Source organism: Oncorhynchus gorbuscha, linkage group LG03 (genome assembly GCF_021184085.1).
Source record: "Oncorhynchus gorbuscha isolate QuinsamMale2020 ecotype Even-year linkage group LG03, OgorEven_v1.0, whole genome shotgun sequence".
Taxonomy (NCBI): domain Eukaryota; kingdom Metazoa; phylum Chordata; class Actinopteri; order Salmoniformes; family Salmonidae; genus Oncorhynchus; species Oncorhynchus gorbuscha.
Window position 1 is genome coordinate 49,128,026 of NC_060175.1, and position 26,425 is coordinate 49,154,450.

The window sequence follows — 26,425 nt, forward strand, 5'->3', positions numbered from 1 at the left end:
AATTACAGCTGTGAGTCTTTCTGGGTAAGTCTCTAAGAGCTTTGCACACCTGGATTGTACAATATTAGCGTTATTATTTTTTTAATTCTTCAAGCTCTGTCAAATTGGTTGTTGATCATTGCTAGACAGCCATTTTCAAGTCTAGCTATAGATTTCCAAGCCAAATTAAGTCAAAACTGTAACTAGGCCACTCAGGAATATTCAGTGCCATCTTGGCAACTTCAGTGTATATTCAGCCTTGTATTTTAGGTTATTGTCCTGCGGAAAGATTCATTTGTCTCCCAGTGTCTGTTGGAAAGCAGACTGAATCAGGTTTCCCTCTAGGGTTTTGCCTGTGCTTAGCTCCATTTTGTTATTTTTTATCCTAAAAACCCCCCTCGTCTTTAATGATTACAAGCATACCCATAACATGATGCAGCCACCACTATGCTTGAAAATATGGAGAGTGGTACTCAGTGATGTGTTGTGTTGGATTTGACATAAAAGTAAATGTTTTTGCTATATTCTTTCCAGTTTACTTTAATGCCTTATTGCAGAAAGGGTGCATGTTTTGAAATATTTGTATTGTGGAGTAACTACAATGTTGTTGATCCATCCTCATTTTTCTCCTATAACAGCCATTAACCTCTGTAACTGTTTAAAGTCACCAATAGCCTCATGGTGAATTCCCTGAGCATTTTCCTTCCTCTCCAGCAACTGAGTTAGGAAGGACACCTGTGTAATGAATAACTTCACCATGCTCAAACAGATATTCAATGTCTGGTTTACCAATAGGTGCCCTTCTTTGAGAGGCATTGGAAAACCTCCCTGGTCTTTGTGGTTGAATCTGTTTGAAATTCACTGATCGACTGAGGGACCTTACAGATAATTGCATGTGTGGGGTACAGAGATGAGGTAGTCAAAAATCATGTTAAACACTTTTATTGCACACAGAGTGAGTCCAAGCAACTTATTATTTTGACTTGTTAAGCACATTTTTACTCCTCTTCTGATTTAGGCTTGCCATAACAAAGGGATGAATTCTTAATGACTCAAGACATTTCAGCTTTAATTTTGCATTGATCTTTTTTGCACTAACGTTTTGACTCATCACATATGCTGCTGCTACTCTTTATTATGTGTCAGTGTATTCATAGTTATATGTACATTATCTACCTCAATTACCTCGTACCCCTACTCTTTACTGGTACCCCGTGTATATAGCCAAGTTATCATTTCTCATTGTGTTTATTATTACCTTTATCATTACTTGTTTTACTTTGCTATTATTTCTCTATTTTCATTCTCTCTGCATTGTTGGAAAGGACCCGTAAGCATTTCACTGTTAGTCTACACCTGTTGTTTATGAAGCATATGACAAATAACATAATGCACTACTACTCGATCAATCAACTTTCTGAGGACACCACTGTTGTAGGCCTGATAACCAACAGCAGTGACAGCCTATAGGGAGGAGGAATGAGCCCTGGCAGTGTAGTGCCAGGACAACTACCCCTCTCTCAACTCTCTGCAAAACCAAGAAGCTGATTGTGGACTACAGGAACATAACCTGTACTGTATAATCTGTCTGGAAAGAATGGGATGCGTGGGACAATGCAGAGCCTGAAGTGCAACTGAATGTATGTATAAAAAGGGCCTCCGGCAGGTGGATGTCTAATCTAATAGTTTGCTGATGTTTGATTAGAAGTGCCAGAAGTATATATATATAACTGTCAGATTGCAATTGTTGTGCTCTGACATTTCTGCCACGTCTTTTGTTTCTTCACACAGGAGTTATTTGAAAATCTCCCAAACGATTACAGTTAGTAAGGAATTAGACATTGTTTTATGCACGGCAAGGATCTCTTTATTTGCTATAATTAGAGCCGCTTAATAATTATGTTCTTTTAAAGCTCCGTTTGTAGCCATAGGAGTCAGATTGGAAAGCTATTACCTTGGTCAATTATCCTTAAAAGCAATGGGTGAAAGCTTTCCTGAGTGTCCTTAGGCATGGACCATATAAAATGTTACAATTAATTTGTTTATGACATGGTTGGTGTATTTGTCCGTTTCATTATTACCCTCGTCATGAATCTTATCATCATTAGGATGCAATCAGTTTCTCTTGGTTGCACACACTGACAATGGATATTCATCACCATATACTATATAAAACCGTCAAAGCGGGAGCCAAAAATAGCCCAGAGGATCCTGGCATAACAATATACAGTACCTGCTATATGTAAATAGCCTGTGGGAGATTTAAATGAATAGTGTGAGAGCTCTGCCATTTGGCTGCATGCCTGTCATTGTGCAGGCCTGTGAGCTCCATCATTTTTCTGTTTGATACAAACATGCTTATCTGGTTGAACATAATCAGCTTTACTGAGCTGAGGGATGGCACTGTCCACTTTGATTCCACTTCTTAAATTCAACATCCACTCAATGTAGAGCGTAAGCCGGCCATAAAACAGCTCATCTAAAGCCTAGACGTTTATGACGGACTGTGGGCAGACTTGACTGCTATTGGGCCTGATCAATGTTGAATTAATTAGTGATGTATACCTGTACAATGACATTTATATGATATGAAGTACTGCGTTGTTGTCATTGAATCAATGGGGCAGATGTAGCGTCTACTTTGTTAGATTGAACCATTCTGAGACCGGGTATTGTGAAGCGATATCTGTATTACATTGACAGATAGTCTTAATCAGAGAGTTTCTCATTGATTTACCTTATATTGAATAGGATTCACTAACAGGGTCCAGTACTTATAGGGTCCAGTACATGCGGCCCCTCTCCAGAGCATGTATCACTCTCCCTTGTGTGTAATGGAAAGTGAATACCTTCCCTTGCTCTCAGGCTAGTAGTGACTTACATCGGTGAACTGTTGACTCCTACAGCCAACATTTCTGTTGCCCAAGGGTCAGAAACAAACAGCTTCTAATTATACTCTTCCACTGCAGTAGCCATGGAGGGGTGACACTTGTAGGTTAACTCCATCTTAGGAAGGATTGGATGTGTGTGTGTGTGTGTGTGTGTGTGTGTGTGTGTGTGTGTGTGTGTGTGTGTGTGTGTGTGTGTGTGTGTGTGTGTGTGTGTGTGTGTGTGTGTGTGTGTGTGTGTGTGTGTGTGTGTGTGTGTGTGTGTGTGTGTGTGTGTGTGTGTGTGTGTGTGTGTGTGTGTGTGTGTGTGTGTGTGTGTGTGATTAGATCAGTGTGACTGGAGCCTGTTCCACTAAAATGTAGTGTGTTAACCCAATTCAGATTGGTCGTGTAAAAGATGCTATTGATGGTCAAATCTGCCTTCAGTAACAACTCTTGGTCTGTGTGTTTCCTACTTTCCTTGTTCCTGTAATACAGAATAATGTTCAAAATTAGAACCACTTTCATTCCCTGTTGATTGCATGTGAGGAATCCAGTTCAAACTGGTCCATACAATGCTTGAAGCCTCTATTATTCATCCTTATCTTAATCACATAGTGAGGGATGATGTGTACTGGATGCAGAAACATTTCACCTCAAGGTTTACAGCAGTTCAATGATTCTACAGGCCATCAAATGTCCTGTAAGTGCTATGATGAGTTTGGATGGGAACATTCATCCTCTCTCCCATTATAGATGTGAAGAGGCGTAGGTAATGATTGCCCAACTCACATAATTTACCAGGCGTGTGTGTGTGTGTGTGTGTGTGTGTGTGTGTGTGTGTGTGTGTGTGTGTGTGTGTGTGTGTGTGTGTGTGTGTGTGTGTGTGTGTGTGTGTGTGTGTGTGTGTGTGTGTGTGTGTGTGTGTGTGTGTGTGTGTGTGTGTGTGTGTGTGTGTGTGTGTGTGTGTGTGTGAAAAGCTATCCTTGTCAGCTAATGTTCACAAATACTGAGAAATAACCCTGTGATCATCCGTTGCCATAGTCACCCAGACTAGAGCACTGTGGTGATGCTACAAGGCCATTGATGGCATTGTGATGTCACAGGTTTTGTGACAAACATGTTTTTTCAAGTAATAAAGCAATCTTTCAAACCATTAGTCTCTGTTCATGAGTTGACTGTTGCAGACATGCTTGGGGACAACTAAAGAAAGAAACATAACTTCAACAGCTGCTTTCATTGTTCAAAAAAAATTACAGACTGTCTAAGAATGACTGCAGTGGATAGCAGTGAGGACTTCAAGCAGAATGTGGCTATTGTAATCGACCCAGGATCAGGCTCCATCAAAGCTGGCTTCTCTGGAGATGAGAAGCCCCATAAAGTTCTGAGGTCAGTGGTTGGATTGTCCAAAAAGGACCAAACTAAATGTTATTTTGGAAACAACATTCCCTGCAAGGACTTAGATGATCTCATTCTCAAGAGGCCCATCACCAGTGGAATGATAAGTGACTGGGATTCCCTGGAGAAGCTGTGGAGCCATGTGCTCTATGAGGAGCTCCAAGTCTGCCCTGAAGAGCATGGCATCCTGATGACTGACCCAGCCTTCTCTCCCATCTCCAACAGAGAGAAGACAGCTGAACTCCTGTTTGAAGGGTTTGGGGCCCCAGCGATGTATGTTGCTTACCAACCTGTGCTGTCCATGTATTCTTATGGACTGGTTACTGGTCTAGTGGTGGACTCTGGGGCTGGCTGCACCTCTGTCTCTCCAGTGTGCAATGGCTACTGCTTACCACATGCCACATTTCACATGGACCTGGCTGGAAAGGGTGTGTCTGACTATCTGAGCAAACTACTGGCCGACGTTGGACATGGGAGTGCTCTCCAGCAAATGTCCTCTGTGCAAGAGATGAAGAAGCAGAGTTGCTACGTCTCCCAGCTGAGTTCTGAGGAAAAAGGAACACCTCTGGACTATCAACTCCCCGATGGCACCACCATTACACTGTGCGACGAGCGCTTCCGTGGCCCTGAGATCCTATTCTGTCCATCCGACGCAGGAATGTCGCAGCCCGGAGTTCACATCCTGGCCATGAACAGCCTGCAGAAGTGCGCCCCCGAGTGGCAGACGGCCTTGATGGCCAACGTGGCCCTGTGTGGCGGCTCCTCGATGTTCAGCGGTTTCCCGGAGCGGCTCCAGGCAGAGATGGAGAAACTGGCACCGAGGGACTCCATGATCGGGATGCTATCTGGGGCCCACAGGGAGTTTGCCTCCTGGGTGGGGGGCTCCATCATCACATGCCTCAGCAGCTTCCAGCCCATGTGGGTGAAGGGGCAGGAGTACCAGGAAGAGGGCTCCAGTGTGGTGCGCAATAAATGCTATTAGAACTCAGACCTTCAGAATTTGTACTGTAGGCCTATAGTATGCAATGACTCTGGATTCTGGAAAAATAAATTGGATATTGATTTAAAAATATGCCAGGCTTGTTTTTTTATTGTATGCTTTAGTGCACTGGTAAAATGGGCCATTCAATGCCTTATCGTTTGTTAATTCGATGTTTTCTCCAATATCAATTAAACATCACTGTCATCTGAGTTGAAAGTTCCAGAAAGATGCATCATGTAGTATGACAGTTTTCTTGTATGAAAAGGGAGATTCATTGTCTTCATTGGATCTACTATGATGTCTTGTTGAATTAACATCTTTCCTTCTCTTGCAGCATGGGAACGCACTTATATAAAAAATGTTCTATTATGCTTCATCTGTAATCAGCATGGAAATGGAGACCCTAGGGGGGTTTGGTTAAGTAGCAAAATGTTAGAGGTTTACTTAATTTCCAACAACAATCCAATGCCTTGTGGAAACAGTGTATTTCTTTCTGCGCATTGAAGTTTAGACAAGGCTGGCGATCACACTATAAGATCCAACTATGCATAGTGGGGACAGGTATAGTATAGATCTTAAAAATGTGTGTATATATATATATATATATATATAATATATATATATATATACACAGTAACCTGTATTCGCCCTTTAACCCAGCTAGGTGCTCCTCTGATGTGGATCTCCACTACAGTGGAATAGGATTAAGCCTGACACCACCACTGACATCCCCTCAGTCCCAGTTTGCACACATGAGCGACAGGGGAGCCTCTTCTAATCAGCAGCCCAGAGCCTACAGGGTCTTTGATTTGCCTTTAACAGCTCTTTTCAACACAACTTCTCTTAGTTATTTGGCTTTGAGTTGGCTGCATGCGAGGTGACACATGTAAAAAGAATGCCCGTGTGATTGCTGGAGGTTGGTACTGTAGAGAGTATGAGTTAGTGGAGGCTCCTCAGAGGAGGAAGGGAACGACCATCCTACTCAGTGAATTTCAGAAAACCGATACTAAATATAATCACGTAAACAAATAACTGATTAAAACCCAATGTTTTTTAGTGAAGGTCTACATTAGCCTCAACAGCACTCTCTGGGTAGCACCATGGTGTAGCCGGAGGACATCTATTTTCCATCCTCCTCTAGGGATATTGACTTCAATACATAACCTAGGAGGCTCATAATTCTCACTCTCTTCCATAGACTTACACAGTAATTATGACAACGTCCTATCAGATTTCTTGCAGAATGAACTGACATATTGTCCAACCAATCAAAGGATCAGGGGATGAATTTAGTACTGAAACCATAGCTAGCACTGCAGGGCATAACATGTGGGGAGTAGTTGACTCAAAGACAAAGAAAGACAATAGTTTAACAGTTTTCAACAAATTAATTTATTCGAAAAATAAGGAGAAGCAGCAGAGTGAGAGAGCGAGCGAGAGAGAGAGAGAGCTAGCTATATTTTGTCGTATATTTTTTTAACTTTCACTTACTTAGCTAGCTAATGCAGCTAGCTAACTACTCAGAGAATAATGTTAGCTAGCTGGCTAAGGCTATCCAACACTGGAACCAAAGATTTGTATAACTAACCCAAGATAGACCACAGTCTGTCATTTCCAATGGGAACAAATTAGTCACAGTGTGCAGAACAAGCAAGGAGAGGGGCGGAGCCAGTTAAGAGCTTGCGTTCTAGCAAGTATTTGCATATTTCTGTCAGGCAATGCCTACTCTGTGAAGTGAGAGTTTGCATTAAGTCAAATCACCCTTGCACTCCTTCTAAACAACACTTTAAAAAAGTGTTTTTGGCAAAGGATAAACTCTACAACTTAGTCCACTCTTCATAACAGATTCTAGTTTTGGGCACAGAAAACTGTATTGAAATCAAATGTTTCATTGATGAGAAAATGTGCAAAATGTCGGCCAAATGTCTCGCTCCATCTTCTCCCACTGCCTTCCACTGGGCGTCCTCTCATCACAATATTTGCTAGTGAGTGGAAACGCCAACCGGATGCTTCACTTATACATCCGGTGAAATATCTGGCTTATCATTCTATCTGTGCTGGAACTCTTCCAAGTTACGTTAAGCTTTCGGTTAAATTAATTTATTGCCACAGGGGCCGGCCAGAGTAACTGCAAAACTGCTTGATGTACATTGTACTGTGTTATTGTAGCGGGTTTATTAGCACGTTAGTTCAAATTCAAATCAAATCAAATTGTATTTGTCACATACACATGGTTAGCAGATGTTAATGCGAGTGTAGCAAAATGCTTGTGCTTCTAGTTCCGATAGTGCAGTAATATCTAACAAATATTCTAACAAATTGACAGCAACTACATTATACACACAAATGTAAAGGGGTGGAATAATAATATGTACATATAAATATATGGATGAGCAAGATGCAATACATGGTTCTAGTAGCTATGATGACTATGATGTACACTGTGTTTCATTTAGCAGTTATGGTATGAAGGTTTGGCTTGGAGAGGTTACATCGATATTACATTGAATAGAATATGAATGACAGTCATCCAATATGATGTAATAGAAATAATTGTAAAAATCATCCTCCCTCTCTTTAACAGCACCGACCGCCACTGTTCTAAATAGATGCCTGAAGGTTTCAGACTGCTAAAATTATTAATCATAAATGTTGATTGTCAAGTAATTACAGAGTTTTACTTTCTGTGTACTTGTATTATAAACTATAATACATGCACAGAGCATGAATGACACTGAAAGTGAGGTAGTCCTACATTTAATATCAATTAAGATATCGACCCAATATGACCCTTGAGGCACCACACTAAATGCTTGTGGCACAGGACACTTATTGTAGTCGTGCAGTAACTATTGATTCCATATATATAGTGCATTCGGAAAATATTCAGACCCCTTGACTTTTTCCACATTTTATTATGTTACAGCCTTATTCTAAAAAATTTTTTTTTAGATCCCCCATCAACCTACACACAATACACCATAATGACAAAGCATAATGACAAAACTGTTTTTTAGAAATGTTTGCTAATAAATTTAAAAAACGGAAATATCACATTTACATGAAGTATTCTGACAATTTACATCGTATTTTGTTCAAGCAACGATTACAGCCTCGAGTCTTCTTGGGTATGACGCTACAAGCTTGGCACACCTGTATTTGGGAAATTTCACTCATTCTTTACTGAAGATATTGGAAGGTGAACCTTCGCCCCAGTCTGAGGTCCTAAGCACTCTGGAGCAGGTTTTCATCAAGGATCTCTCTGTACTTTGCTCCATTCATCTTTTCCTCGATCCTGACTAGTCTCCCAGTCCCTGCCACTGAAAAACATCCCCACAGCATGATGCTGCCACCACCATGCTTCATCATAGGGATGCTGCCAAGTTTTCTCCAGATGTGACGCTTGGCATTCAGGCCAAAGAGATCAATCTTGGTTTCATCAGACCAGAAAATATTGTTTCTCATGGTCTGAGAGTCCTACCCCAGATCTGTGCCTCGACACAATCCTGTCTTGGAGCTCTACAGACAATTCCTTCGACCTGATGGCTTGGTTTTTGCCTTGACATGCGCTGTCAACTGTGGGACCCTATATAGACAGGTGTGTGCCTTTCCAAATAATGTTCAATCAATTGAATTTACCACAGGTGGACATAAATCAAGTTGTAGAAACATCTCAAGGACGATCAACGGTAACAGGATGCACCTGAGCTCAATTTCGAGTCTCATATCAAAGGGTCTGAATACTTAGGTGAATAAGGTATTTCTGGTTTTTAATAAATTGGCAAAAAAAATCTAAACGTAACAAAATGTGGAAAAAGTCAAGGGAATTAATACTTTCTGAACGCACTGTAAATATGCAAATTGAGTGGGTTCATTAATTTGCCACACCCATTAGGTTCATATCAGATTAACTCGTTGTAATTCGCTCCTCTATGCCCCACCACTCGTGTGTGTTCCATCCTCTGCATTGTGCGTAACCTACTGTATGTAGCCTATTCCGCCCCTCGTTCCCTCACGGTGCTGAACTCGACGCGAGAGGCACAACATATGGTAAAAAAAAGAGCGCTGGAATTTATTTGCATTGTTTTAGAAATAAGTACTTCGTTCAAAGCTAAGTAGAAAGGTCGTTATACTTGCAGTAACAATCACGAGAAGGGTGAGTGGAAAAAGTCAGTGGATTCAACGTTTATTGAGACATTTGCTGATAAGGTAAGTTCTCGCAATTTGAGTTGTCTAGGCTATCACAAAGAGTTGAGCTCACTAATTAATTTTCACTTTGGTTTGTTTGGGAAACTTAGGCTCTTCCCTTAATTAAGCGAAGTTCTTTCTCTCAAACGCATTACATGTTTATAACATAATCCCAATCAGGTTAATTGTGCCGTTTAATGTCAAGTATATAATGCTTGCACATTTTGCCGATAAAGTGATGGAGAACGATGCACCAGAATTTACGCATTATGATAGACTAGACTGATCGAAACTTCGCAGTCAAATAGATTTCCCATTTCCATGCTCGCTATTAAGCCTACTCTAAACGAAGCACACGAGACTGCACGTGAACAACCTAGTGAAGCATATCCTGAGGTAGTATCCTATAATTTGGTAAATCTAAAGGGTACAGTTATTTCGTCGATACATCTCTGTTGAAAAAAAGTTATATAATTGCCTATATTTCAAACACCATCGCACCTAACCGGTTTCCAAAAATAATTGAATAAAATGTAACATTTGAGTGAGAATTTAGCTATTCAAATATTTTTTTTAAGAGATTGACTTTTGAGTTGCTCAACTTGTGATGTTGGACTGTGCGTGCCAACAAGTTGATAGTAGTCTAAATAATCGTGTAGCCTATTCGCATACCCGTTTTTCTGCATTCATATTTTCATTAATCTCATCTGCAACAGCATGTTTTGCATGACATTGGCTATTTAATATAAAACGGGGAATCAGTGATGCTGATGCATGCTAATCAAACGATAGGGCAGCGTTCAACACCCCTGTAACAGTTTAATCAACAAGTTCGAGTTTGTTAAGCCACTTACTGGTAATATATAGCATATTTATATAGTATATTTGACTATTTTCTATAGGAAAGTCAAGTGAGAACGTTTTACTCCTGGTGAGAAGAACTGAGAAGCTGATGGAAAGGGTGTGCAGTTTCAAGCAGTCATCCCAATGAGGCTGGCACTTTCTTTTTATGCCATGGCAGTGCCAGATTAGTTTTTTTTTAAACTCCTACACGCAGTCATGCTATTAATTTGTATTACTTGTATTGTATAATGCTTGACTATTTCTGGGCACACATGCCAGTGGATATAGTAATATATCAGTAATATTCTTTTTTCAATAATAATAACGACAATAAGTAACAATAAAAATCAATATAGTAATGGACTAACATACATTGACACATTTTCTTTGTCCTCATCTATTGTTTTGTTTGTTGACAGATCCCATAACCACTATGACATTATCATATTCTTAGAGAAGCAAGTGAAGGGTTTTGTATAATTTCATCCAGTAGTGTTCACAAGCCTAAACGGTCTTGAAAATTGTGAACAATTGTATGACATGTTATCAATTCAAATTCATACAATGTTTATGAATTTGTAAGTTCCTAATATCACATTCAATCTCGTTAATGTATGTCCAACTCAATAGTCAACCTAATAAGCCCCACAATCTATTGCTACAATCTTGTGAGGTAGCTAATGGGGATGTGAGAAACTGAATAGATTTGTTTTTTTATTTTATTGCAGCTGGTGAAACACTGTGGCGTGACACATTAACACCAGTGTACAATGACCTGGGTTTGAAAGGACTGTATAGCTGGTTTTGTGAATGGCACGTGTGTGTGTGTGTGTGTGGCATCAGTATGCATGTGTGAGTGTGTGGGTAGAGTCCAGTGTGTGAGCAGGAGAGTTACTGTAAAAAAAAGGTAAATGCAGGTAGCCCGGGTAGCCATTTGTTTAGCTATTTATCAGTATTGTTTAGCAGTCTTATGGCTTGGGGTAGAAGCTGTTCCTGACTTAGTGCACTGATACTGCCTGCTATGTCATGAGTGTCTGGAGTCTTTGACCGCAAGGTGCCTTGTAGCACCTTGCGGTCAGGTGCCTTGCAGTTGCCAAATCTTTTCAGCTTCCTGAGTGGGAAGAGGTGCTGTCGTGCCCTCTTCACAACTGTGTGGGTGTTGGTGGACCATGTTAATTTCTTAGTGATGTGAATACAGAGGAACTTGAAGCTCTCGACCCACTCCACTACAGCCCCATTGATGTGGATGGGGGAGTACTCAGCCCCATCCACCAATGTGCTCCTGTCAGAGAAACTCAGATTCAGGACTTCTCTTTGATCGGTTTTATTATGGCAGTACAATAGTGCTTAGCGATTAACCAAAATGTCTGTTATTCTTTATAATTAAAAAGAAAAGTCATTGACCAACATCGGTTCAAATATTTTAATTCCATTTAGGTCTGTTTTTTTCTGTGAACTTAATGTGCATTTTCTCTAGATAAATCAGATCAAGCCTGAACTGTGCGATGTAGTAGGGAGTTGTCGTTTCCAACAGGCCAATATTCAATATATTTACAGTTATAGTTTATAGTTTAGCTCAGAAAATGTGGTAATTAACTACAATGACGATAATCTATTACACGCCTACTTGTCCAGTATGTGTGGAGCAGACGTGGAGAATGAGAGAAGCGACAGAAGAGGGATAGAGAGTAGTTGCTTTGCAAGGTATTTCTACCGGGAAATACATGATCTACCGTGCCTTGCAAAAGTATTCATTCCCCTTGGCATTTTTCCTATTTTGTTGCATTACAACCTGTAATTTAAATTGATTTTTATTTGGATTTCATGTAATGGACATACACAACATTGTCCAAATTGGTGAAGTGAAATGAAAAGATAACTTGTTTAAAAAAAAAATTAAATGGAAAAGTGGTGTGTGCATATGTGTTCACACCTTTGCTATGAAGCCCCTACATAAGAAGTCACATAATTAGTTAAATAAAGTCGACCTGTGTGTGATCTAAGTGTCACATGATCTGTCTCATGATCTGTCACATGATCTCAGTATATAAACACCTGTTCTGATAGGCCCCAGAGTCTGCAACACCACTAAGCAATGGGTACCATGAAGACCAAAGAGCTCTCCAAACAGGTCAGGGACAAAGTTGTGGTGAGGTACAGATCAGGGTTGGTTTATAAAAAAATATCTGAAATTTTGAACATCCCACGGAGCACCATTAAATCCATTATTAAAAAATGTAAAGAATATGGCACCACAACAAACCTGCCAAGAGTGGGCCGCCCACCAAAACTCACGGACCAGGCAGGAGTGCATTAATCAGAGAGGTAACAAAGCGACCAAAGACAACCCTGAAGGAGCTGCAAAGTTCCAAAGCGGAGATTAGAGTATCTGTCCATTGGACCACTTAAACCTACCCTCCACAGAGATGGGTTTTACGGAAGAGGGGCCAAAAAAAAGTCATTGCTTAAAGAAAAAAATAAGTGAATACGTTTGGTGTTCGCCAAAAGGCATGTGGGAGACTTTTCAAACATATTGAAGAAGGTACTCTGCTCAGATGAGACAAAAATGTTTATTTTTGGCCATTAAGGATAACGCTATGTCTGGTGCAAACCCAACACCTCTTATCACCCAGAGAATACCAGCCCCACAGTGAAGCAGGGTGGTGGCAGCATCATGCTGTGAGAATATTTTTCATCAACTGCGACTGGGAAACTGATCAGAATTGAAGGAATGATGGATGGCACTAAAAACAGGGAAATTCGTGAGGGAAACCTGTTTCAGTCTTCCAGAAATTCGAGACTGGGACGGAGGTTCACCTTCCAGTAGGACAATGACCATAAGCGTATTGTTAACGCAACACTAGTGGTTTAAGGGGAAATATTTACATGTCTTGGAATGGCCTGGTCAAAGCCCATGTCACATCTGCTCCTGCAATGCCCTCTACTGCTCTTCTTGTGTCTCCTTGACCTGCCGCCGCTCCCCCAGTACTCTGTCCCTCTCCCATCTCTCTGTCTGTGTATGTGATTGTGTGTGCTGGAGTCTGAGCAGATCCCCACCAGCTTCAACCTTTTCCATAATCAAGACCTCTACAAATACTCAGTCCTGACACTTCAGCGCTGCTCAGTAAGTCTACATTTCTAGCAGTTTCTTACAATTCAGATCCTGTCATCCTGTTGTGCCTGTTTTCCTTGCCTGATGCTGTTTCCCTCTCACATTACAGTTTTGCCCACTCTGGTCTTTTGGTGACTCTGGTCCCTGTCTCCAATCCCACATCTCGTCATCCTGCTACTCTGTCCTGGATTCTCCACAGTTTCCAAGATGGCGTAGCAGTTCAGACATCTTTGTCTTGTCCCGTGTATATATATTTTTTTCCTTCGAATATATTTAGTCTATATTTTGTATATTTTTAACCTCAGTTTCAACATACTCTCCTGCAACCCCCCTCACCCAAAGTGGTATGGATCTGCTATTTTCTATACTATAGAACTGGATCCTCCAACAGAAGCTAGCCAGCTAACTAGCTCCTAGTTAGTAGTCAGTTAGCCACTGCTAACGGCCATCCGCTGACCTTAGCCTGGTCAACTCCTGCCAGTCTGCACAGTGCGATTCAACCCAGAGCATACCGTACTGCTTTTTCTCCACATCTCCGGATTCCTACCGCAAGCTCTGAACCCCTTCACCTGGATCATCGCAGCTAGCTAGCTGCTCTCCAAGTGGCTACCCCTGGTTAATGCCTGTGTCCCGAAGCAAGCACCAGTGAGCCGGGAACTAGCCTCGTGCTAGGCCCATCTCCCGGCTAGCTGAAGAGGTCCATCAGCCACTCCTTTGGCTACAATACCTATTTTGCCATTTTGTCTGTATATTATGCCTTGAATCTAGTCTTCTTTGCCCAGAAATGTGCTCCTTTTACTCTCTGTTCTGACCGTCCTACAGTCTATGCTAGATGCCCTCAATCACACACAAATTATCAATGAACCTATCATGTACAACCCCAAATCCGTAAATACGGGCACCCTCATAGATATCATCCTGACCAACCTGCCCTCTAAATACACCTCTGCTGTCTTCAACCAGGATCTCAGCGATCATTGCCTCATTGCCTGCGTCCATAATGGGTCTGCGGTCAAACGACTACCCCTCATCACTGTCAAATGCTCCCTAAAACACTTCAGCGAGCAGGTCTTTCTAATCGACCTGGCCCAGGTATCCTGGAAGGATATTGACCTCATTCCGTCAGTAGAGGATGCCTGGTTATTCCTTAAAAGTGCTTTCCTCACCATCTTAAATAAGCATGCCCCATTCAAAAAATGTTGAACCAGGAACAGATATAGCCCTTGGTTCACTCCAGACCTGACTGCCCTTGACTAGCACAAAAACATCCTGTGGCGCCCTGCATTAGCATCGAATAGCCCCCGCGATATGCAACTTTTCAGGGAAGTTAGGAACCAATATACACAGGCAGTTAGAAAATCAAAGGCTAGCTTTTTCAAATAGAAATCTGCATCCTGTAGTACAAACTCCAAAAAGTTCTGGGACACTGTAAAGTCCATGGAGAATAAGAGCACCTCCTCCCAGCTGCCCACTGCACTGAGGCTAGGAAATACTGTCACCATCGATAAATCCAAAATAATTGAGCTGAGTAAGCTGAGATAAGGCGGGGCTTTACCTAGCAGAGACTTGTACATAACCTGTAGCCAGTGGGTTTGGCGATGAGTATGAAGCGAGGGCCAACCAACGAGAGCATATAAGTCGCAGTGGTGGGTAGTATATGGGGCTTTGGTGACAAAACAGATGGCACTGTGATAGAATTCATCCAATTTGTTGAGTTGAGTGTTGGAGGCTATTTTATAGATGACATCGCCGAAGTCGAGGATCGGTAGGATGGTCAGTTTTACGAGGGTATGTTTGGCAGCATGAGTGAAGGAGGCTTTGTTGCCTCCTCCTTCAGCCGATTCTAGATATAATTTTGATGGCACTGTCATCAAAGCCCCATATACTACCCACCACTGCGACCTGTTGGCTGGCCCTCTCTTCATATTCGTCGCCAAACCCACTGGCTCCAGGTCATCTCATTTTTTCTATTGTGTTATTGACTGTATGTTTGTTTATTCCATGTGTAACTCTGTGTTGTTGTTTGTGTCACACTGCTTTGCTTTATCTTGGCCAGGTCTCAGTTGTAAATGAGAACTTGTTCTCAACTTGCCTACCTGGTTAAATAAAGGTGAAATTAATCAAATAAAAGTCTCGAGCTTCCCCTGACCTGCACTCTATCTCTCCCCTGTGTGTCAATAAATACCTTGGTTACTTCATCCCAGTCTCCTCGTCTGATTCTGCTCTTGGGTTCCCCTGTTCCTCTCCGGATAACAGCCCAGATCTCAATCCAGTTGAGAATATGTGGTATGACTTAAAGATTGCTGTACACCAGCGGAATCCATGCAACTTGAAGGAGCTAGAGCAGTTTTGCCTTGAAGAATGGGCAAAAATGCATGCTAAAGTTTTCTGTTGAAAAAAACAACATATTTCTTGTTTGTTTCACAATACAAAATATTTTGCATCTTCAAAGTGATAGGCATGTTGTGTAAATACCCCCCCCCCCAAATCTATTTTAATTCCAGGTTGTAAGACAACAAAATAGGAAAAATGCCAAGGGGGTGAGTACTTTCGCAAGCCACTGAAAGTGATTAATAGTCAGCAGTGATAAAAGTATGCCTTATTTACTTTGATGAACAACTAAAATATTATTTTTTCAGAAAGCATAGACAGCAGCTCTATAGAGACTAGATGACTTGGAATTAAGTAATAAAGTCATCAAATAAAACAAACGTAGGCCTGAAATATTTTATTACATGCATGTTAATAAATGATGGTTAATATTAATGGGCAGTCACACCATCATGGGACTTTTATGAATTGTTTAATTCTGTGTTGTTACAGCATTCAACCCACATAATGCAAAGTGCATGTGATTCGCTCAGCACTACAGTTCAATCATCTGAGGACAATAGTTGAATGTATGTTTCTGAGAGCAAAAGGAAACAAGCGGATGTCATAAGGTGAATGCACCAATTTGTAAGTCGCTCTGGATAAGAGCGTCTGCTAAATGACTTAAATGTAATGTAAATGGCAGTTGATCATAATCAACATAATGCTCAATGAAAATAATAAGAAGGCTTCAATAACCCTGGCTTCACACAGTTCAAAAATACACATTTCCAGTTTTAAACATGAAATAATCTGCAACAGCCACCCCCACATTAGTGCAGCTAATGTGTGCCTTAACTGCTCTTCAGGCATCCTCCTTTGGGATGGTTGGCAAAAGCATGATGTCACGTCTGCTCCCGCTCTTCCCTTCCCCTGGCGCTTGAGGGCACCAGATTACCCTGCATCACACGCTCCTGCCATCCATCACTCACACCTGCCCTTCCTCGTCACTCGCATCAGCGTTATTGGACTCACCTGAAATCACTTGTTCACATGTTCATTTCCTCCCCTATATTTGTCTGTTCCCTTGCTCTGTTCCCTGCTTCTGCATTGATTGTTTTTGTCTTTACTTTTTGTTCTTGACGCTGTTCCTGTCTCGTGTTATTTCAGTTGTTATTAAATGTTTACTCCCCGTACCTGCTCCGTCTCTCCAGCGTCATGCCGCGTGACACATGAGGGCCACTGGTCTTGTGTAGACTGTTCCCTACAGAGATCCCCGCAGCTCTCTGGGCCACCGATCCTTGCTCTAGGGTTTTTTTGTGGTCCTGTGTAGCTCAGTTGGTAGAGCATGGCACTTGTAACGCCAGGGTAGTGGGTTCGATCCCCGGGACCACCCATACGTAGAATGTATGCACACATGACTGTAAGTCGCTTTGGATAAAAGCGTCTGCTAAATGGCATATATTATTATTATTATATTATTTTTCCCCTTTTGGTGGGATTGTAGTGTGGGTTAGTAATCACAGATGAGTCCAAAACCAAAATCTGCCCGCACTTGACTTTGGTGCCATCTCCACCTCCTCATGGAGTTAGGGGCATAGGAAACTTGAGGCAGGGGTGTATCGCGCTTCCCCTCAAGACCAGCTTAGGGGTGACTAGGTCCCGTGGGCAATCCCAGTGGAGTGAGACAGAGGATCCTGAGGCAAACTTGTGAAAGATCAGCCGAAGGTCACCGGCTGCTCAGAGGGACAGGTTTTTGTGCTGTTAGAGCAGTGATATCTTCTGAAAAGCTAGTAGCCTGGCAGTGTCTTAGGAGAGTCAATTCAGCATCTCTGTGAGAAGGCTTAGGAAGAATGGGATCCTGCAGTGCTGCCCCATGGAGGTCTTGGTAATTTGCCTCTACTAGCTTCTTCCAAGATGCATACTCATCAGTGTCTGGGATATGGCTCTTTACCTCTTTGACAGTGAAGTTGCAGAAGGTAATGCCAGTTTCAAAACAATTGGCTACTCGGTACTCAGAAATCTCTGACTTCCGACTTCAGTGTTTGCAAGGCAACTGGGAACTCACCATGGTAGATGTTGGGGGTCTGACTCTTGGACCTGGGGGTCTGCTTTTCTTTGCAGATGCTCTGCAATTGTTCATGATGGTAGCGCTGGACTAGCCTAGTTGAGAGTCTCAGTTGCTGACCCTCTTCTTGTTGTTATGCAGGTGAATGAGGACCCAAAAGCGACTTGGCGAAAACAGAGTCTTTAATCCAGAAAAGGAAATATGCAATACTCCTAGACAAATCGGAGCGGTAAATAAAGCATAACAAACAATTCCACTCGTAATGACGAGAACAGACTGGAGACTCGATCATAAACTGTAGGTTGCCTCGGGAAGGCACTTGACCGTAGCAGACTCAGACACCTGCTCACCACGCAGCATCTGAGGGAAACACGACACGACAGGGCGATACAAAGACACAGCACGGTGAACAATATACAAGGATCCGACAGGGCAGAAACGGAAAACAAGGGGAGAAATAGGGACTCTAATCAGGGGAAAAGATAGGGAACAGGTGTGGGAAGACTAAATGATTGATTAGGGGAATAGGAACAGCTGGGAGCAGGAACGGAATGATAGAGAGAAGAGAGAGAGGAAGGGAGAGAGAAAAAGGGGAACGAACCTAAAAAGACCAGCAGGGGGAAAACGAACAGAAGGAAAAGCAAAATGACAAGACAATATAAGACAAAACATGACACTTGTAGCCCTCCTGACGAATCTTGCACATTTTAGGGATTGAGGCTTGCTGAAACTCTATGAAACTGTCTCTGAGATACTTGTCTGTCGACATGGGAAACCCCAGGTAGCAGATAGCCTAGTGGTTAGAGCGTTGGGCCAATAACCGAAAGGTTGCTGGATAGAATCCCTGAGCTGACAAGGCAAAACTCTGTCGTTCTGCCCCTGAGCAAGGCAGTTAACCCACTGTTCCCCGGGCACTGAAGACGGGGAAGTCGATTAAGGCAGCCCCCTGCACCTCTCTGATTCAGAGGGGTTGGGTTAAATGCGGAAGACACATTTCAGTTGAAGTCATTCAGTTGTACAACTGACTAGGGATCCCCCTTTCCCTTCAACTCATATCCATAAGCACCTTCCAAGGATAGCAGCATGCTCACCAGCAGAATGACATGTAGATAGCAGCTCTGAAACCCCTGAAAGTCACCAACTTTCAATTCTGGGGCAGTGAGGATGGTGCCAATCTCACTGAGTGGCTGATGAGATTGGCCATACTGGAGCTGGAGTGCCTGATTAGTAGCTGTGTAGGGTGATGACGGCATGACTGGTTCTTCATCTGTGCTTCAGGGAGCTTGAGATTTTCCAGTAGGACATGATACTTTCTCAGTCAGCTGTGTAAGTGAGTCAAGGAGATTGTCCAGTGACAGTTTTAGGTGAGCGGTCCTTCTCAACGTCAGTGGTAAAATCAGGTAAGGTGGGTTCAGGGGGGTGACTTACATGGAAGGCTGAACCCATCTGCTGAGCGGGACCCCAGGAGGGGGGTGGACCTTGCAATGGGTAAGCTGGGTAGTCAGGCAGTGGAGCAGGTTATGGAACTTGCTTTGGGTCAACCAGTGAGCTCTCATCGGGTCTCAGTACCAGTCTACCCAGCTCACCCTCAGCAAGTTCCATACCCTGCTCCAGAGCCAGAGTTCCCAGCTTACCTGCACACTTTACATGTTGCATTTATATTTTTGTTCTGTGTATATAATCATACAATCAATTTGACTTTGTTTTTACAAATCTAACTGTAGAACAACATAATGGTAATCATTTATTTGAAAGGTAAATCTCTTGATAATATGGGTAAATCAAGATGTACCCTAGGTCTAGTCACATCTTAAATCAAATCAAATCAAATTTTATTTGTCACATACACATGGTTAGCAGATGTTAATGCGAGTGTAGCGAAATGCTTGTGCTTCTAGTTCCGACAATGCAGTAATCAACAAGTAATCTAACTAACAATTCCAAAACTACTGTCTTATACACAGTGTAAGGGGATAAAGAATATGTACATAAGGATATATGAATGAGTGATGGTACAGGGCAGCATAGGCAAGATACAGTAGATGGTATCGAGTACAGTATATACATATGAGATGAGTATGTAAACAAAGTGGCATAGTTAAAGTGGCTAGTGATACATGTATTACATAAGGATGCAGTCGATGATATAGAGTACAGTATATACGTATGCATATGAGATGAATAATGTAGGGTAAGTAACATTATATAAGGTAGCATTGTTTAAAGTGGCTAGTGATATATTTCCAACATTTCCCATCAATTCCCATTATTAAAGTGGCTGGAGTTGAGTCAGTGTCAATGTCAGTGTGTTGGCAGCAGCCACTCAATGTTAGTGGTGGCTGTTTAACAGTCTGATGGCCTTGAGATAGAAGCTGTTTTTCAGTCTCTCGGTCCTAGCTTTGATGCACCTGTACTGACCTCTCCTTCTGGATGATAGCGGGGTGAACAGGCAGTGGCTCGGGTGGTTGATGTCCTTGATGATATTTATGGCCTTCCTGTAACATCGGGTGGTGTAGGTGTCCTGGAGGGCAGGTAGTTTGCCCCCGGTGATGCGTTGTGCAGACCTCACTACCCTCTGGAGAGCCTTACGGTTGAGGGTGGAGCAGTTGCCGTACCAGGCGGTGATACAGCCCGCCAGGATGCTCTCGATTGTGCATCTGTAGAAGTTTGTGAGTGCTTTTGGTGACAAGCCAAATTTCTTCAGCCTCCTGAGGTTGAAGAGGCGCTGCTGCGCCTTCTTCACGATGCTGTCTGTGTGAGTGGACCAATTGCTGTTTCCTGAAGTCCACAATCATCTCCTTAGTTTTGTTGACGTTGAGTGTGAGGTTATTTTCCTGACACCACACTCCGAGGGCCCTCACCTCCTCCCTGTAGGCCGTCTCGTCATTGTTGGTAATCAAGCCTACCACTGTTGTGTCGTCCGCAAACTTGATGATTGAGTTGGAGGCGTGCGTGGCCACGCAGTCGTGGGTGAACAGGGAGTACAGGAGAGGGCTCAGAACGCACCCTTGTGGGGCCCCCGTGTTGAGGATCAGCGGGGAGGAGATGTTGTTGCCTACCCTCACCACCTGGGGGCGGCCCGTCAGGAAGTCCAGTACCCAGTTGCACAGGGCGGGGTCGAGACCCAGGGTCTCGAGCTTGATGACGAGCTTGGAGGGTACTATGGTGTTGAATGCCGAGCTGTAGTCGATGAACAGCATTCTCACATAGGTATTCCTCTTGTCCAGATGGGTCAGGGCAGTGTGCAGTATGGTTGAGATTGCATCGTCTGTGGACCTATTTGGGCGGTAAGCAAATTGGAGTGGGTCTAGGGTGTCAGGTAGGGTGGAGGTGATATGGTCCTTGACTAGTCTCTCAAAGCACTTCATGATGACGGAAGTGAGTGCTACGGGGCGGTAGTCGTTTAGCTCAGTTACCTTAGCTTTCTTGGGAACAGGAACAATGGTGGCCCTCTTGAAGCATGTGGGAACAGCAGACTGGTATAGGGATTGATTGATATGTCCGTAAACACACTGGCCAGCTGGTCTGCGCATGCTCTGAGGGCGCGGCTGGGGATGCCGTCTGGGCCTGCAGCCTTGCGAGGGTTAACACGTTTAAATGTCTTACTCACCTCGGCTGCAGTGAAGGAGAGACCGCATGTTTTCGTTGCAGGCCATGTCAGTGGCACTGTATTGTCCTCAAAGCGGGCAAAAAAGTTATTTAGTCTGCCTGGGAGCAAGACATCCTGGTCCGTGACTGGGTTTCTTCTTGTAGTCCGTGATTGACTGTAGACCCTGCCACATGCCTCTTGTGTCTGAGCCGTTGAATTGAGATTCTACTTTGTCTCTGTACTGACGCTTAGCTTGTTTGATAGCCTTGCGGAGGGAATAGCTGCACTGTTTGTATTCGGTCATATTACCAGACACCTTGCCCTGATTAAAAGCAGTGGTTCGCGCTTTCAGTTTCATGCGAATGCATTGAGTTATGAAGCTTGTTTTAGCTGATTTCAGGGCCTAGAGATGACAAACAATCACTTCCGTTAATTATTGGCAACTGTGAGGAGAAGATATAATTTCATTGTACTGATCAACAACATTTGCATAGAAGACGTATTTTCTTTTATGAAAGTGTGTGCCATTTGCAAGGCATAATGCGGCTGTGGAATCTGACTTTGTGGCTATGGAATCTAGTGATAGGAGGCGAGGGAGATGAAGAAGCAAATTTGTTTTTGGTGGCGACGGAGACGAAGATATTTCTTAACTTGGAACTCAGCTTGGAAATCAGCATATTTTGCGTTATGATTTAATATTATCACAAATAAAGTATTGGGTAGTGAATTCAGTTGTAAGCTAGCAAGGAAAGTTAGCCTACAATTAAAGCTACAAGCTACCGGTATCGTCTTGCATTGTAAAAGTGTTGTATGGACATTATTTTAGCAAACAGTAACATATCTACATGACGTGTTGCATTACACAAGTGTGTTAACTTCCGTGCAGCGTGAGTGGGGAGCTAATGCAGCCTAGAGAGCTCTAGCAATGACTGAGTAAGTGGAACAGGCACTTTGCTCTTCACCCTATAAAGGGGCTGCGCTGATAGACAGACTTGATCCTCAATCACGTGAGACACATTTGTCAGAAGTATCGGACGTAACAAAAATTCTAGTACCAAACTATATACCGTGCAACACAAACGCTGTGTGATTGGTTCTTCCTGTAGTGAATCCACTTAAGGGACTTCCCATAACTGATACACATCTCACCTATATTATCAGAGAACTGGGGTTACGAAAGTAACCTTGAGTTTCCTCATCCTCATGTGTGACGTGTTTGTGTGTGCACATCTGTCCACAGTGAATGTGCATGTTTGAGAAATGTCAAAACAAACAGTTGCTAAAGTAATGGTGGTTCTACAAAAGTTATGATGTGATTGCCTCATTACAATTCTTGAGGAATCTTAAAAGGTTGATCTCATAAATATTAGCAGGAGGTGTTTTCTTCCTTCATCTTCATTTCCAGTGACATTTTTGGGGACACCTCTAAATTGTCAAACCCATATTGACAGATTCAACAGAAGAAAGATGACTAGAAAAGTCATGGGTTGTACGTAGTCCTCTCAACTCTAGTGGTGGTTGTAGTTGTATGGCGTGCAGCTCTCGGATTTACTTAATTCCAAATGGATGGGAGTTGAGACTGGGAGTACGAGTGTCATTCTCCACAGCAGGCTGCGCAGTGGGCTATCTCCCTGCCTGCCTTCCTGTCTGATGGCAGCAAGGTCATTCATTCCTCCACTCAAGAAGATGAATTACGTCTTGACACAGCTTAGACATTGACAGTGTGGGGAGGCAATGGCAACAGCATTAGAGTGCAGCGAAACATTTCCCTGTGGTCTTTCATTAGATTGAAGTGTGAGTGATTGGACTGTTGTGTAAGTGAGTATAGCAGGCTTTTGGGTGGAGTAAAGGTACAGTATATATTTCCACAGACGAGTGTATTTGTACATAAGAGTCAGAGTGTTTAATGATTGACGGCAGAGATGCCGTCTAAAGAGTTTAAAAGCGTTTGATCTAATCAAGTAATAAGATAAGGCTACAGTTATTTCACAAGAACAGTATTGAGAGTATAGTCTCATCCTTAGATGTATAGAATCAAAGATATTCAACTTCTACAGTCTGACACAGTTATATTGACTTATGTCGTTTGCCTCAATCTAATCTTATACATACAATACATTCGGAAAGTACTCACTTTTTTTTAAACGTTACAGCCTTATTCTAAAATGGATTAAATACTTTTTCTACATCAATATATTCACAATAGCCCATAATGACAAAGCGAAAACAGGTTTTTAGAAATTTTTGCAAATGTATTAAAAAATGAAAAACCAAAATACCTTATTTACATAGGTATTCAGACACTTTGCTTTGAGAATCAAAATTGAGCTCAGGTGCATCATGTTTCCATTTATCATGCTTGAAATGTTTCTACCACTTGATTGGAATCCTCCTGTGGTAAATTCAGTTGATTGGACATGATTTGGAAAGGCACACACCTGTCTATTTAATGTCCCACAGCTGACAGTGCATGTCAGAGTCAAAACCAAGCAATGATGTTGAGGAATTGTGTCGAGGCAGGATTGTGTTGAGGCACAGATCTGGGGAAGGGTACCAAAAATGTCTGAAGCATTGAAGGTCCCTAAAAACACAGTGGCCTTCATCATTCTTAAATGGAAGAAGTTTGGAACCACCAATATTCTTCCTAGAGCTGGCTGCCCGGCCAAACTGAGCAAGAACCCAACAACCACTCTGAAAGAGCTTCAGAGTTTCTCTGTGGAGATGGGAGAATCTTCCAGAAGGACAACCATCTTTGCAGCACTCCACCAATCAGGCCTTTATGGTAGAGTGGCAGAGAGACAGAAGCCACTCCTCAGTAAAGGCACATGACAGCCCGATTGGAGTTTGTCAAAAGGCACCTAAAGGTTCTCTGGTCTGGTTTGATGAAAGCAAGATTGAACTCTTTGGCCTGAATGCCAAGTGTCACGTCTGGAGGAAACCTGGCACCATCCCTACGGTGAATCATGGTGGTGACAACATCATGCTGTGGAGATGTTTTTCAGCGGCAGGGACTGGGAGACTAGTCAGGATAGAGGGAAAGATGAACAGAGTAAAGTACAGATATCCTTGTCCTTCAGACTGGGGCGAAGGTTCATCTTCCAACAGGACAACAACCCTAAGCACACAGCCAAGAGAATGTAGGAGTGGCTTCGGGACAAGTTTCTGAATGTTCTTGAGTGGCCTTGAGAGGCTGTAATCACTGCCAAAGGTGCTTGAACAAAGTACTGAGTAAAGGGTCTGAATACTTATGTAAATGTAATATTTCAGTTTTTTGTTTTTAATACATTTGCAAAAATGTCTACAAATCTATTTTTCCTTTGTCATTATAGGATTTTGTGTGTAGATTGATGAGGGAAGAAAACCCAATTTAATCCATTTTAGAATAGGGCTGTAATTTAACAAAATGTGGAAAAAGTCAAGGGTTCTTAAGTTAAAGACGTGGTACCGAAGTGGGGACCACAATCAGCAGAAATGCTCAAGAGCGCCACCATAGAGGTTGATAAACCTCAAACTTTCAGTAAAATTGACATACAATATACTGAATTAAAGCTACACTCGTTGTGAATCTATCCACTAAGTCAGATTTGTAAAATGCTTTTCGGGGAAAGCATGAGAAGCTATTATCTGATACCATGCACCCTCAAAATACTGCACCGTCACCTAAAACGACAGATTTTGCGTTAGCCGTCGCAAACGAAAACGCTGAAATAAAATATTAAACATTCATTACCTTTGACGAGCTTCTTTCTGGGCACTCCTATATGTCCCATAAACATCATTTAGGGTCTTTTTTCGATTAAATCGGTCCATATATAGCCTAGATATCGAGCTAAGAATTACGTTGCGAGTAAAGAAAAAAAAAAATAGCATTTCATAACGTAACGTAATTTTTTAAATTTCAAAAAGTCGACGATAAACTTTCACAAAACACTTCGAAATACTTTTGTAATGCAACTTTAGGTATTAGTATACGTTAATAAGCGATAAAATTGATCAGGAGACGATGTTAAATCTGTTTCTTGTCCGTGTAGAAAAACATGTCTGACCAGAGGTCGACCAAAAATCAGGGCGGAGCCATCAGGGAAGATGTTCCCTTGTTGTGGTCCTTCTGTAGCTCAGTTGGTAGAGCATGGCGCTTGTAACGCCAGGGTAGTGGGTTCGATCCCCGGGACCACCCATACGTAGAATGTATGCACACATGACTGTAAGTCGCTTTGGATAAAAGCGTCTGCTAAATGGCATATATTATTATTATTATTATTTGGGTTTGACCAAGAATCAATTGCGAATCAAATGACATGACTCTAGACACCCTGTGGAAGCTGTAGGCAATGTAAACTCGGCTCTCTTTAATTCGGTTCACTTTTAACAATTGCCTGTAGTCGCGGAAGGATATATTTTTCCATTTTCAGTGAACAGATTTCCATGCACTTTTGGATGAAACGCCCGTTCTGTAAATGCCACAGACGTGATTTAAACAGTTTTGGAAACGTCTGAGTGTTTTCTATCCACACATACTAATCACATGCATGTACTATATTCCTGGCATGAATAGCAGGGTGCTGAAATGTTGCGCGATTATTAACAAAAAGCTGCGAAAAGCTGCATGAATTCTCAACTTCCATAAGTGGTTTTAATACTTTCTGAATGCACTGTATGTTCTATTCTATTATAGCAAACACGTGTCTATCTTTTTTTCAAATATCTAACAGCTAAGCACAACAAGAGCATGTTTTTCCCATGCCATAGTGATAGGTATGGAAAATTGTCTAATGTCACTGTAACGGTTTTCTAGGTGTGAAGGAGAGTTGGACCAAAATGCAGCATGTAGATTGCGATCCATGTTTAATGAACAAACGTAACACGAATCTAAATACAAAACCTACAAAACAATAAACGTAATGAAAACCGAAACAGCCTAATACTGGTGCACATACACACATAACAAGGAACAAAAACACTAAGGACAATCACCCACGACAAACTCAAAGAATATGGCTGCCTAAATATGGTTCCCAATCAGAGACAACGATAAACACCTGCCTCTGATTGAGAACCACTTCAGACAGCCATAGACTTAACCAGAACA

General features: G+C 42.3%; 2 protein-coding genes across 2 annotated transcripts in view; both read left to right on the plus strand.

Moving 5' to 3' along the window:
- The first annotated feature begins 4,116 nt into the window (after window positions 1–4,116).
- Window positions 4,117–5,226, plus strand: LOC124017085 (actin-3-like). The gene has a single exon (XM_046332475.1). The coding sequence runs from the start codon at window positions 4,117–4,119 to the stop codon at window positions 5,224–5,226; it is 1,110 nt and encodes a 369-aa protein (XP_046188431.1).
- A 3,949-nt stretch (window positions 5,227–9,175) lies between these two features.
- LOC124020638 (caM kinase-like vesicle-associated protein) overlaps window positions 9,176–26,425 on the plus strand; it is a 99,168-nt gene continuing 81,918 nt past the window's right edge. The window contains exon 1 of the mRNA XM_046335882.1: window positions 9,176–9,435. The gene's annotated coding sequence lies outside the window, so the exon portion shown is untranslated. The remainder of the gene's footprint in view (window positions 9,436–26,425) is intronic.